This window comes from Parambassis ranga, chromosome 16 (genome assembly GCF_900634625.1).
Source record: "Parambassis ranga chromosome 16, fParRan2.1, whole genome shotgun sequence".
NCBI lineage: Eukaryota > Metazoa > Chordata > Actinopteri > Ambassidae > Parambassis > Parambassis ranga.
Genome location: NC_041036.1, coordinates 22360325 through 22374123, shown reverse-complemented (window position 1 = coordinate 22374123; position 13799 = coordinate 22360325). Strand labels below are relative to the sequence as shown.

Here is a 13799-nt window from a genome sequence, read left to right as displayed (position 1 = left end):
CTGGCTCGTTAGTTAACTAACTAGCTAGCTGCTGTCTGCTAACATAAGTCCGTCCATCCATGACGAGCTGATTAACATTAAACCAAATTATGAAAACTGCATGCTAGTTTTATCAGCAAAAACACACAGTTAAAATAGGGATTTCCCCCTTTACGAAAGGGAGACACTTGCTAAAACAGCCTATATTGGGCCAATCATTTTCAAAACGTGTTGTTTTTAGGAAACATTTTTTTTAGGTTTCAGTCCTCCACATTGAAACGCCAAGACAGCCCCAAGTGAAGATGGAGTCAAAGGAAGCATCCATGTCCAGTGCTCTGGTTTCCTTGAATTCAGAGAGCCATGCTGGGGCCGGAATAAGTGAATGTGCATTGTTGTTCCTGTGAAAGTAAAATTAGAAAAAGGAAACAAAGTTGTGGAGACTTATGCCTTTCTTGATCCAGGCAGCTCTGCAACATTTTGCACTGAGGCACTAATGATGCAGTTAAATGCAGCTGGAAAAAAGGTGGAAATACTCGTCAAGACCATGGGGCAAGAAGGACCTGTAGGTATAGGGTCTCTGGTTTGGAAGTAGCTGCTTTAAAAGAAAGCACATTTCTTAGGCCCCCTGATGTTTATTCACAAAAGTCAGTTCCTGTCACAGAAGAAAACATCCCTAAAGAGGAAGATGTAAGAAAATGGCCTTACCTGAATGAGATGGAAATAATGCCAATAGATGCAAGCATTGGGCTGCTTGTTGGTGTGAATGCACCCAAGGCATTGGAACCTTTAAGAATTGTTAACAGTGAGAGTAGTGGACCCTATGCTGTGCTAACTCATCTTGAGTGGGTCATCAATGGACCACTCACTCTTAGTGAAGAGAGTGATAGTGATGTTACTTCTGTTCAAGTCAACAGGATCTCTATAAGTAACCTGGAAGAAATGTTTCCAAGACTTTGTGGAGCAGCACTGTGATGAACGCACAGAGATGTGTAGAAGATAAGCAGTTTATGGACATAATGTCTACATCAGCAGAGCTCAAAGATGGCCATTACTATTTGAAGCTGCTCTTTCGTAATCCTAGTAAGGAGTGCTCCTTCGCTTTCGTCAAGGTCCTATAGCACTTATGACAGACATTAAAGGCATGTTCCACCAAGTCAGAGTGGCTGAGGAAGATGTGAATTATCTGCGCTTTCTCTGGTGGCCTGATGGTGACATCTCTAGAGACCTTACCGAACACAGAATGTTAGTTCACATTTTTGGAGCAGTGTCCTCTCCCAGCTGTGCCACATATGCTCTGTTAAAAACTGCAGGTGACAATGAGAGCCTCTATCCAGAGCATGTCATAAACACAATCAGGCAGAACTTTTATGTTGATGATTGTCTAAAGTCTGTACAGTCTGTGCAACAAGCCATATGCCTGTACCATCAACTCACTGAAGTGTGTGCTAAAGGGGGCTTTATACTCAATAAGTGGGTTTGCAATCATCGTTCTGTCTGAATCTGTGATTCCTGTGGAAAACAGAGCTAAAGGAGCAAAGACACTGGACCTCACCCAGGACTACCTTCCTATAGAAAGAGCTTTGGGAGTCCAGTGGGATGTTGAACAGGGCGTCTTCACCTTCATCATCACAAGCAAACACAAGCCAACGACAAGGCGTGGAATTCTGTCTACTGTAAGTTCCATATTTGATCCTTTGGGTTTTTTAGCTCCAGTCATTCTCACTGCAAAGCAAATTTTGCAAAACCTGTGTAAGATGAAATTTGGCTGGGATGAAGCAATTCCAGTGGAGATGGATGGAGGACTTAGAACTGCTTGATTCATTCAGTGGAGACACATTAACACCAAACTGAATCTCTATAGCGGAAGAGGCCATCGTGTGCTTTGTCCAGAGAAAACATTATGGAGATGAGATAAACGCCCTGGGCAGTGGAACTGTTAAAAAATCAAGCCAACTATATAAACTTGATCCAGTTATTGCTGATGGAGTGCTAAGAGTGGGTGGGAGGCTGAGCAAATCAGCCTTGCCTGAAGAAGCAAAGCATCCTGCTACACTGCCAGAAGATATGGAGTATTGTTCACCTGCCTTGCTTGTCGTGCAGTTCACCTGGAGGTGGCACGTTCACTTGACACAGATTCCTGCATAAGTGCAATAAGAAGATTTGTGTGCGCTGGAGGCAAGTTCAGTACATTGCCAATCTATTCTGGAAAAGATGGATTCAAGAATACCTTTCAATGTTGCAGGAGCGGCAAAAATGGAACAAAGTTAAAAGGAATTTTGCTGTGGGGGATGTTGTGCTTATGTTCTGCACCAAGAAATTCTTGGACAGTTGGACGCATCATAAAAGTCATGGCAGATTCCAAAGGATTTGTTCGGCGTGCTTGTATCAAGACACAAACAAGCGAACTGGAGAAGCCCATCAGTAAGATCTGCCTTCTTATGGAGGCAGTGTAAAGGCAGCTGTAAATGTTTGCCTTCAGTGAGTCATGCTATAGAACCTCGGACTCTGCAAATACAAAGACATTTGTTGACCTTTTGAACCTTTGTTTTTTGAGGAAGAATTCAATAGACATCTAAGATGGAGCCTTTTTAAGCTGATGAAATGGCTACTTATAGAATGTAATGTAATTACTTGTTGTACAAGAATTAGGGGCCGGAATGTTGTAGCCATTTTGGATTAATTTGGCACTGTACAATATTGTTTTTGGTTATTTAGTATATTTGAAAGTTGTGCCATTATTATTTTATTATTCTTTGCTACACATAACAAGTCTACATTTCTGTTTAGTTAGGGTTTTTACGGGAAGAGGAGGTGACGTCATAAGGGCAGCGCCAGGATTGTTATGAATGGGAAAATGTTTGGAGTAGTGCGAAGGGTGGAAGAAGGTGGCAAACAGTTTCTTGACCACCTTTGGCCAAGCGTTATTAATTTTGAGTGGTTTTCATTTGAGTTAAATTATTTTGTATTTTTTAAGACCTTTTGTTCAGCTTTGGAAATAAAACACGAAATGGAATATAAAAGATGTGTCGTGGTGTGTATAAGACGGCCACCCACTCACCCAGCCCAAGAAGAAGACAAAGAAAAAGCAGAGACAACAGTCATTTTCTATATCCCACAAGGGACGAGCTGCAATATATAGAGTATATTCGTTATATCGCCTAGCCCAGGGGTCGGCAACCTGGGGCTCCGGAGCCGCATGAGGCTCTTTCATCCCTCTGCTGTGGCTCCCAGGTGGCGAGCTCATTTTTGGAAAAAAATAATAATAATGTGAATAAATAATGGCCGTTTAATTAATTTAATTTAATTGTATTTTATTTTATTCATTTAGTTTTTTCATAGTAATGGTTGTTTCTTTGGAGATTGACATGCTCTTGTGACATTAAATTAAAACTTTTAATATTTTGTCAAAATATGTGTCACGGTCGCGTCTTGTAGCAGCACCTGGGACAAACTCGTGTTCGACAGCCTACATGGAATGACATTCCTGAACATGGAAAAGTTTATATTTGGAGTCCTGTCGATCTTTGGACCCTCATACTTGTGCGAGCTGGTGTTTTCCATCATGAACTACATTAAAAGTAAACATCGCTCCAGCCTCACAGATCAGAGCTCAGTCCTTCGTGAAAATCAAAGCGACGTCTTACGGCCCTGAAATGGATACGATGCGCTGTGCAGTGAAGTTCAAGAGCAGAACTCACATTAACGAGGTGAAAGAAATAATTAGACAAGCTGCTATTCTGAAAATACATATTTTTATATCGGACCCTGAACTAACGTGTTTCATATTCAGGTTGACTACTGTAGCCTACGGCATGAAGGAAATGAATGATGGCACACTGAAATCAAAATAACATATAAACTGGCATTTTTTGTTCAGATAAATATTATATCTATCTATATTAGGCCTATACATGGATTAATATTACCTTCAATTTAGTGGTCAAATGGGTGTAGATTAGTAGTTAGGGGTTTGTGGCTCCGGCCCAAATGGCTCTTTTAATGCTGAAGGTTGCCGACCCCTGGCCTAGCCCTACTATGACCTCTAATAAAAGCCTTAAAAGCCTCCCAAGTCACACCAACAGAGGGAGCTGATGTCCAATTTGTATCTAGATACAAGAGTGACTTTGACTTTCAGTGAGTGTGCAAAGTCAAGGCTAGAGAGTAGACTTGAATTAAGCCTCCACCTAGAGGATTTGGAGAGGCTACAGGGTGGGACCATATGCAGAAATACAGGTGCAGGTTATGACTGCACATCAACAACCTGTCATGTTTGTTCTCTGTCATGTACAATTGCTCCATGTTTGTTCCTCTCTCTCGCTTTCATCCTCTCCATTTTTTACAGTACATCGTGTGATGACTGTAAACCTTAATGCTCCAAATGATAAAAGGTCCTTATTCATAGTGCTTACATATTTCAAATATTGATAAAATTGTTGTTGCTAATTACCGTTTTGACTTCTGTATAGTTGTCCAGGCCATATTCTCCTAGCTCTCTGCCATTACCTGAAGCCTTGTAACCGCCAAATGGTGCCTGAGCACCAAACACATCATAACAGTTAATCCTGCCGGAGAAGACACACAGTGATTACATTCAGAATCCACCCATCCATGCATCCATCACTCTAATAAACACACAAAGGGTGCACTTATTAGGCAGCTGCATATATGAAAAAAAAAATCTAACCCTGAATTCTAACAAAAGGTTTCACAGTTGTTTTTTTGTAGTACCAGTCCTTAATAACACACTAAAAATTTACCAAAGCCTGATATCTACAAAGGTGTCATTTCCAAGATCATCATGAAGTTCCTAAAATATCCTAAGTCCTACATTATTTGACTTAGCCAAGTAAACTTGGTGTCTAACCCCATGTTTTGTGGAATCCATTGGACTTGTCTTGCACTGACATGAATACACGCTTACGGAATCACATGATTTTGTGAGATTACTGTAAGGATGTAGCTAAAACGATTTAGCCTATGTCATGTAACTCCTACTACATGTTTTTGGACACATACCATTTTTTGCAAAAAGTCCAATTTTTAAATTTAACTTAAATTTAAGTTGTATACCTTTGATCATAAACATCTATGAATGGCACAAATTAGCCCGAACAGAGGCCTGTTTTTGAAGACTAAAATGATTGTTTATTTCAATTGCTTATTAAAATTGTTTGATTCAGCCAATCTCTCCACTTGTAGACGAAGCACTGCAACCGTTTGAATTTGGTGGACTCCAGTGCCCTCAGACTTATCCTAAACCTAAATCTACTCATAGTTCTTGAGAGTCTCAGCCTGTTTCACCAAAGCTGGAAGTCAGAAAAGCCAGCTTTACTTGTTAGTGTATCGTCCACCCGCTGCTGCGGATTCATAGTTCCTGCTCGAGTTTTCAGACTTCTATTAAAGTTTTGTGCTCAGCACAGATAAAGTCATTATAGTGGGTGACTTTAACAATCATATGGACATTCACTCTGACAGGTGAAGCTACATTGAAGGCTGTGAATCTATGTGCAATAGCGTCTGTGTGGTGGCATGGTGGCTGTGAAATTACGTTTGGATTTTTATTGAACTTAACCACCTTGTATGATCATAAAAATCCATACACACAATTACAAGGGCGTGTCCAAGCTGCTAATGGCGTTCTCGCAAGTGGGCAGGGCAAAATGGCTCGATGGCACCAGCTTAAATTTTTTTTTTGGAGTAGGAAGAGGAAAATCAGCACATATACAGGACACATACACAGGAAGCCATTATAACATTGGCAGTTAAATTTCTGCGCTTTCCACCATTGGTAAGTGGACAAACTCCTAGGGATTTTGCCCTTTATGGACATCTTCAGAGCGCCACTCTCAACATCTCTATGTGATCATGATCTGTGTCGCTCATGGCGCTTCCCTGTGGTGGAGAAAACTTGTGCCATGTTCTGTTCGGTGGCGACTGCCACCCCTCAAGACAATAGGGGAGGGGGCTGGCTGTGACTAATCATTCATGCAAATATGCCAATTAGAATATTACATGACCATGTTTTAGGCACCAGTGTTCCTGGTTATGTGGAATACAAAGGAAAAATGGTCATTCTAAGGACCTGATGGTTGCTATTTTGAAAATGGGGCCTTTCCTGGAGTCAAACTTTCAGTATGTTTTTAAGTACATCTGACACTACTGTAAACCACTAAGCAACCTTTTCTTAGAATTTTTTTCAGGGTCAAACCATATTTGCAGCTGCTTATATTTTAACCTTTGATGAAAAGCGTACATTTATACACAAATTCTATTTTTTGGAATTTGCACACTGTTAAGTTTAGTAAATTGCTCTTACCACACTGTGCCGGCACGGAGCCCATTGGACACATAGTGAGCCTTATCAATGTCCTTAGTAAACACAGCAGCTGCAAGACCATATTTAGAATCATTGGCTCTAGTCACTACCTCCTCCAGTGTTTTAAATTTCAAGATCTGCATCACTGGGCCAAAGATCTGCAAGAAAAACAGAAACAGAAAAAAAACATTTCAAATGAAATTATTTTAATGACATTGTGCTCTCTAATTTAAAATAAACAAATAAAATTATTTAAAAAATAAAAAAAAAATATCCTAAAAGACTGAGCAAGGAAGTGGATTGTGTTCATCAGTCTCACAGATTCTGGGAAAATCTGTTCTTTAGTCTGGTGGTACTTGCCTGGATGCTGCGCATCCTTCTTTCTAATGGGAGGGCAGAGAATAGTCCATGTACACATGGACTGCACATGTTCTCTCATAATGCAGACTGCTCTGTCCCTGCATCTACAGGTGTATCAATATCTGAGTGGGGAGTAGGTGGCATCCAGTGGTCATCTGTGCATACCTGACCACCTGCTGAAATGCCTGCTTCTTCTTCTTGTCTGCAGCTGCAGTACTACACAGCGATGAATGAAGTCAGTGTGCTCTCCACCAGACCCCTGTAAAAAGAGCTGGGTGTATTAGTGCTCCGCCCAGCCCTCTTTAGTTCTCAGGAATTTGAGGTGTTGGTGAGCCTTGGTGATAATGATCCTAGTGTTGTCTAGCCATGTCAATTAAGTATTTCCAGCTATCCTACATCTCCACAGCTGTGCCTTCGATGTGGAGAGGAGGGGTAATAGTGTCAGACCTATGGAAGTACACAATCATCACCTAGGTGGACAGACTGGTTGAGCCCCAGTCTGTCCACCTACTGTCTGTACGCTGACTCATCACCACTGGTGATATGCTGTGTCATCTGCAACTTCACTATGAGGTTGCTGTCATAGTGAGCTCTGCAGTCATGGGTCAGCAATGTGAAGAGTAATGCACTTGATGCCTTTTCATATGCTCTGAAGCCCACTATCAGCCTTTGTCGTGCTGTTCTGAGAGCATCTGCATCCCAGGACTGTAATTAGTGTCTGCATGTAAAGCATGGAGGTGGGAAGACTTTTTTACAATGCTGACAGATTTAATCCTGACCTACTTATAATATTTGAAGTATAGTTGCTTCTTCTTCACGTTGAGGTGGTTCAGGTGGTTCAGGATCCTTATAAGTTAAAGTCAGCTTTATTGTCAAATTTGCTATATGTGCTGGACATACATAGAATCGAAATTGCGTTACTCTTCACTCCGCAACATATAACTAAAAACCTAAGATAAATATAAAGTGTAAAAAAGTGTACCTACAATGAGGAACACACAAAATACAAGGCACAAAATGAAGGCACAATGCAGTGAGAGTGCAAAGGATGTATAGTGCAAGACAGTGCAGTTGGCATAATGTAAACAGTCCAGGAATGGTTTAACTGGGTTTCAGGGTCAGGGTTCTTTTATAGAGGGAAGGGGGAGAAAGTGGGGCCCAGCAGGGAGAGAGTTCAGCTTCCTGACAGCCTGGTGGATGAAGCTGTCCCTCAGTCTGCTGGTCCTGGCCCGGAGGCTGCGCAGTCTCTTTCCTGATGGCAGCAGACTGAAGAAGCAGTGTGAAGGGTGTGTGGGGTCTCCTGTGATGCGGAGGGCCTTTCGGGTGAGACGGCTGTCGTAGAGGTCTTGGAGGGAGGGGAGAGGGACGCCGATGATCCTCTCAGCTGCTCTCACTATGCGATGAAGCGTCTTCCTGCAGGTGGCGGTGCCCCTCCGTAGAGGGGCTCTGGCTCTTTTGAGCTTGCGGAGGAAGTAGAGGCGCTGCTGTGCCTTCTTGGTCAGTGATGCAGTGTTGTTAGTCCAGGAGAGGTGCACTTCATTTCTGTAGTTTGTTTCATCTCCCCCGGGATGAGTCCAGTTTGTTGATGAGCTGCTGTGGAATGATGGTGTTGAATGCTGAGCTGAAGTCATTGACAGTAAAAACTATGGACAGAGCTTCCGTGACATCACCCGTTTGTTTCTGAAGAGCCGTTTTGAGGCTCGGTGGGAGGTTCCGGGACGTGATGACCGCCGCCATGTTGGCAGCGTCACGTCCGCCAAAACTCTCAAATATGGACAAAGAGGGGGAGCACGAGCGGGGTTTAGGGGGGCCGGAGATCGTGGAAGCAGGAAACTTACACTGTGATACATCAACTGTCTGTCACTCAAGCAGCAACGCCCATAATTATGCGTAATTTTAAGTCCGAATGCAATTGAAACGAGTGGGTTGTAAAAAAATTCACCCCCGTACAATTGACACTAGAGGAGAACCTATCATCTGAGACCAGAGTATTTTTTTGTACCAGGCTGTAAACATGTTTTTTTTCTGCTGTGAAGTCGGCCATTTTAACATGGGGGTCTATGGGAAATGACTCGCTTTTGGAGCCAGCCCCCAGCTGTTGCAGCGTGAATTACAAGTTTTGACACTTCCGCATGGGCTTCAACTTTGAGCCCTGAAGGCTGCTGCTTGGCTGAAGTCTGAGGGAGGGCCGTCTTGTTGCGTTTCATGACTAACCATTCAAAGCACTTAATGATGATGGGTGTGAGTGCTACTGCACGGTAGTCATTGAAGCAGGCGGGGGTGGACTTCTTTGGCACAGGGATGATCGTGGTGGCTTTGAAGCAGGTGGGGACAACAGCCTGGCTCAGTGAGATGTTGAAGATGTCTGTAAACACCTCAGCGAGCTCCTCAGCACAGTCTCTGAGCACACGGCCAGGTATGTTGTCAGGACCAGGAGCTTTGCGTGCGTTGATCTGGCTGAGAGATGTCTTCACGCTGGCTCGGGACAGGGAAAATACCTGGTCAGTGGGAGAGGATGTGATCTTTTGTGCAGGAGTGCTGTTGAGTGCTTTAAAGCATCCAAAGATGTCATTCAGCTGGTTCAGCAGAGAGCTGTTGCTGTCACAGGTCTGTGGTGGGGGCTTGTAGTCTGTGATGGTCTGTATCCCCCGCCACAGGCCCCGGGTGTCCCTGCTGTCGCTGAAGTGGTGGGCAACCCTCCTGGAGTACTGCCTCTTCGCCTTCCTGATGCCACGGGACAGGTCGTGTCTGGCTAACCTTAGGCTGGTGTCGTCGCCTCTTCTGAAGGCAGCGTTCCTGGCCCTCAGCAGCCTGTAGACCTCCCGTGTCAGCCATGGTTTCTGACTGGCTCGAATGCTGACAGTCCTGGTTTCAGTTACATCATCAATACATTTGGTGATGTATGCAGTAACAGTCTCCGAGTACTCCTGGAGGTCGGTGCAGTCACAGTGGGTGCAGCCTGCTTAAACACATCCCAGTCTGTTGTGTTAAAATAGTCTTGCAAAGCTCCTGTGGGTCCCTCTGGCCACACTCACTTTTTGGACCGGTTTGGCATTATATGCCAAATTATATGCGTTACATGCCTGATTAATTGTCTGAGTTAGTTTTACCTCCTCCCTGGCAATGGTCATGTTGTCCTGGACATCTCCAAACACAGTGGGTTGGATGAAGTATCCTCTGTCAGCAGCCGCCCCTCCTCCACACATCAGCTTGGCTCCTTCATTCTTTCCGCTGCTGATGTAGCCCAGAATCTTGTTGAACTGCTCCTGATCTACCTGAGTAAGCCCAGAGGAAATCCATGTTAAGGTGCTACAGTGAGCTACAATAATGTACCAGTAAATGATTAATTGTTACCTGAGGTCCCTGTTCAGTCTTCAAGTCAAAAGGGTTACCCACAATCCGTCTCTTAGCTCGCTCAACACTACGCTCCAAAAACTCATCGTAGATGTCAGCCTGGACATAAGTTCGAGAGCCAGCACAGCAACACTGGCCTTGATTGAAAAACAGGGCAAAATGGGACTGCTCCACAGCATCTTCCACTGCAAGGACAAAAAGCAATGTTTTTTTTTTTTTTTTTACACAAAAAGTATTCTCTGTATTTTTGCAATATTTTGTTTAGGATACATTTGGACTTTACTACTACTTTACCAAGGGCAAATGATAACAGCAAAAACTGCATGGATTAGAGGAGAAAATCTAAGGAAATGTCCTTTATCTACAACTTAGAAGCCAAACATTATTGCATGTACACACTTTGTTGCCTATTTTTTAAATAAAAGAAGAGGTTCTACATACAGTACTGTCCAAATATATTAGGCATGGCAGATGTCATACAATATGTCATTACAAAAACTCATTCTGCAGCAGGCCAATGAGTCAAACAAGTCAGAACTAGGAGACCTTGACATAGCTGTTACCTCAGCATCACAGAGCAGGGCTGCTTTGGTGACAAAAGGGGGACTTTTTACAATGTTATGGTTGAGGGGTGTATAAACAAAGGTATATCTTAATATAGATATTATTATACAAACTCTGTGGTGTTCAGGTTTTTTCTGTGAAACATACTATTGGCATCAGAGAGGATGATATTAGGACTCTTTCCTCCCAGCTCCAGAGTGACCTTCTTCAAGTTACTGCTGCCAGAAGCCTGCTGGATAAGATGACCAACCTGGTGGCAGAGAAATGATTAAAAAGATATATTCTGTTTGTTAACCCTCAGTTTTTAAACCCTGCCTAGTAGGTTTGGAGATTGCAAACAATAAACTCAGAGAAATTTAATTTTCCCAGTGTAAGCAATACTGTAAATGTGATTAAATATAAGCTAAAAAATTAAAGCTGCAAGCAGCGATGAACAGGCCCTCACAAAAAAAAATGTTGTAGTCAGTAATAATTACGTTTTTTAGACCAAGAAGAGGGAAAAAAATATATGTACAACTCCTCCCTCCCTCATCTGATCTAACACACTGTCTTGTTATGTTATATCCATATTAGATTTATTGTAGACACTACCAGTTTTTATTGCACACAGTATTCAGGTTGCATTATATATGACTACCAGTTTTGACTTGACTTATTTTTAATTCTTGCTATTTTACCTTACTTTATATTTCTAACCTGTTTCTGAGTATGCATTGAGCACCTGGAATGCAAACAATTTCCCCCTGGGATTAATAAAGTATTTTTGATTCTGAATCAACTAATTCCAAGTAACACAGTCTATAAAACAACGAACGACCAGTTGGCACAGAACAGAGGCACTCGGGCGGACAGCATACATCTACACAACCGCCCAGAAAGAACCTCTGACAGTTGATGACAGGTGTTCTCAGCCAGTGGGCGCCGGGGACGAAACACAAAACAGAGGGGTTACCAAAGTAAACCCTGAAAATTAACTAAAGGCCTTGGGCCATAACACGGATAGTAAATGAACCCATACACTGTCATAATCACACCCTCGATCTGGTTCTCACCTACGGCCTAGAAACTGAGAACCTGTTAGTCTTGTCTCAAAATCGTGTCCTTTCAGACAACTCATTTTTATTAACTTTTGATTTCACTCTTCCAGACCTATCAAGCATATGAGGAAAAGGTCTATAACAGCAGATGTCTGTCTGGAGATGCCGTACATGCACAGTTAAGGACAGTAATCCTACCATTACTCCCTACAGTCCCATGTATAAATACTAAAGGGGGTACCAACTTAAATATTACTCCTGCAGAAATGGACTGTCAACAACACTGTAGACACATTACACTCAATTTTAGACAGCATTGCTCCACTGAAGAAGAAAACTACAAATCAGAAGAGGCTAGCTCCGTGGTGCAACTTAAATATCCGATTGAAGGATGGAGAGGAAGTGGCAGTCCTGTAAATCAGATGAATCCCAGAGGGCCTGGAGAGACATTTTACAGACGTATAAGGCCCTTCATAATCCTAGGACGGCTTACTATTCCTCATTAATAGAACAAAACAGAAATAACCCGCAGGCTTTTAAAAGCTTAAGAAACAGAGCTGTTAGTCATGTTAGTCATGTCTTAAGGACATAAAGGACTGGATGACCTCCCAATTTTTACTGTTAAACTCTGATAAAACTGAGTTCATCATTTTTGTCCCCAAACATGTCAGAACTAGATGATCACATAACACTAGACAGGATTACTTTGGCCTCCAGTACGACTGTGAGGAACCTCGGAGTTATCTTTGATCAAGACATGTCGTTTATCCCTCATATAACTAGGTCTCTAAGACCTTGCTGAGTTCAGGAGCATCCTCTCTCAGAATGATCCTGAAAAACTTTTTCATGCTTTTGTTTCTAGACTGGACTACTGCAACTCTTTATTGTCAGGATGTCCACATTACTCCATCAACAGTCTGCAGCTGATCCAGAAGCAGCAGCTAGAGTTCTGACAGGAAGCAGCCAAAGGGATCATATCTCTCCTGTTCTAGCTTCTCTTAACTGGCTCCCAGTGGACTCAAGAATACACTTCAAGATCCTTCTTCTAACCTACAAGGCTCTTCATGGACTTGCTCCATTGTATCTGCAGGACCTGATTGTACCATATGTTCCTAATAGAACACTCTGATCTCTGAGTGCAGGTTTACTTGTAGTTCCTAGGATTCATAAAAGTAGAATGGGAGGACGATCCATTTGTCCTCTCAAATCCCCCTCTTACCTTTCCTCTTTTCTCATCAGCCTGATACATAGTAGTGATTCATAACATTAACTCATTTGTTCTCTGTAATGTATGATGTTTGTTGCATGATTGTTCCTCTCTCTCTCTCTCTTTCATCCTCTCTGTTCTGTCTATCTCTTCTTCTGCTGTGCACACCTGACCCTATATACAGTTGTAAATGCATATATTTCTTTACATTAATAAAAGGAAGTTCCCAAGAACAGTACTAGTATGAAGAATTTTATTGTACAACCGTTTAGTTAAAGCAGGCTCAGATTTATTAGAAAGGCCACATTGTACTTTATCATTTCTAAACGAGGCGTTTGTCAAGGTACACACTGACAATCTTATCTTAAAAGGTAACCACTTTACCTCACATGGCAGGATAATGTTGACGGGTATGGTTCAAGTCAATTTTTTGTATGTTTGACAAACATTGTCGGGGAAAACAGTGGCGCAGTGGTATAGCAGGGTTGTCTAGTAACCGGAAGGTTGGTGGTTCGATCTTGGGCAAGACACTTCACCCTAGCCTGTGACGCGCCTTGCTAGTCATTGTATGACACTGCTTGTGCAGCAGCCGTAAAGAATTTCCCTCTGGGATTAATACAGTATCTAAAATAAAATAAAAAAAAATAAAATTTACAATCACCCTTTCAACATGGATTATTAGATGTGCTATTGTTTGGGTCTACTCAACATGCAACAGCAGCTAGATGACTGCAGCAAAGGCACAAACTCCATGATAGGAAACAAATAGCTCCCTTGGGTGTTACACCTATCAGATACTACACTGAAAACATTGGGGCATGTGCCATGAGGCACATGAAGATTTACAGAATAAATTTGAAATGAGATATATTATTGTTGCCGGACATTTGAGGCAGCAAGAAATTCAACAAAGCCATAAAGGTTTCTAGATTTTGTAGTATACAACAAGGATATGACACCAGCTATAGCAACTAAACTACAC

The 13799-nt window shown here is 42.4% G+C and overlaps 1 protein-coding gene across 1 annotated transcript in view; it reads right to left on the bottom strand.

Moving 5' to 3' along the window:
• The window catches only part of LOC114448985 (aldehyde dehydrogenase, mitochondrial-like), a 38547-nt gene that overhangs the window by 2665 nt on the left and 22083 nt on the right, over window positions 1-13799 (bottom strand). The window contains exons 8-12 of the mRNA XM_028426273.1: window positions 10721-10823; window positions 10010-10194; window positions 9766-9930; window positions 6296-6453; window positions 4427-4541 (exon numbers count right to left, since the gene is read on the bottom strand). Of these exons, the coding sequence (XP_028282074.1) occupies window positions 4427-4541; window positions 6296-6453; window positions 9766-9930; window positions 10010-10194; window positions 10721-10823 (726 nt within the window). The remainder of the gene's footprint in view (window positions 1-4426; window positions 4542-6295; window positions 6454-9765; window positions 9931-10009; window positions 10195-10720; window positions 10824-13799) is intronic.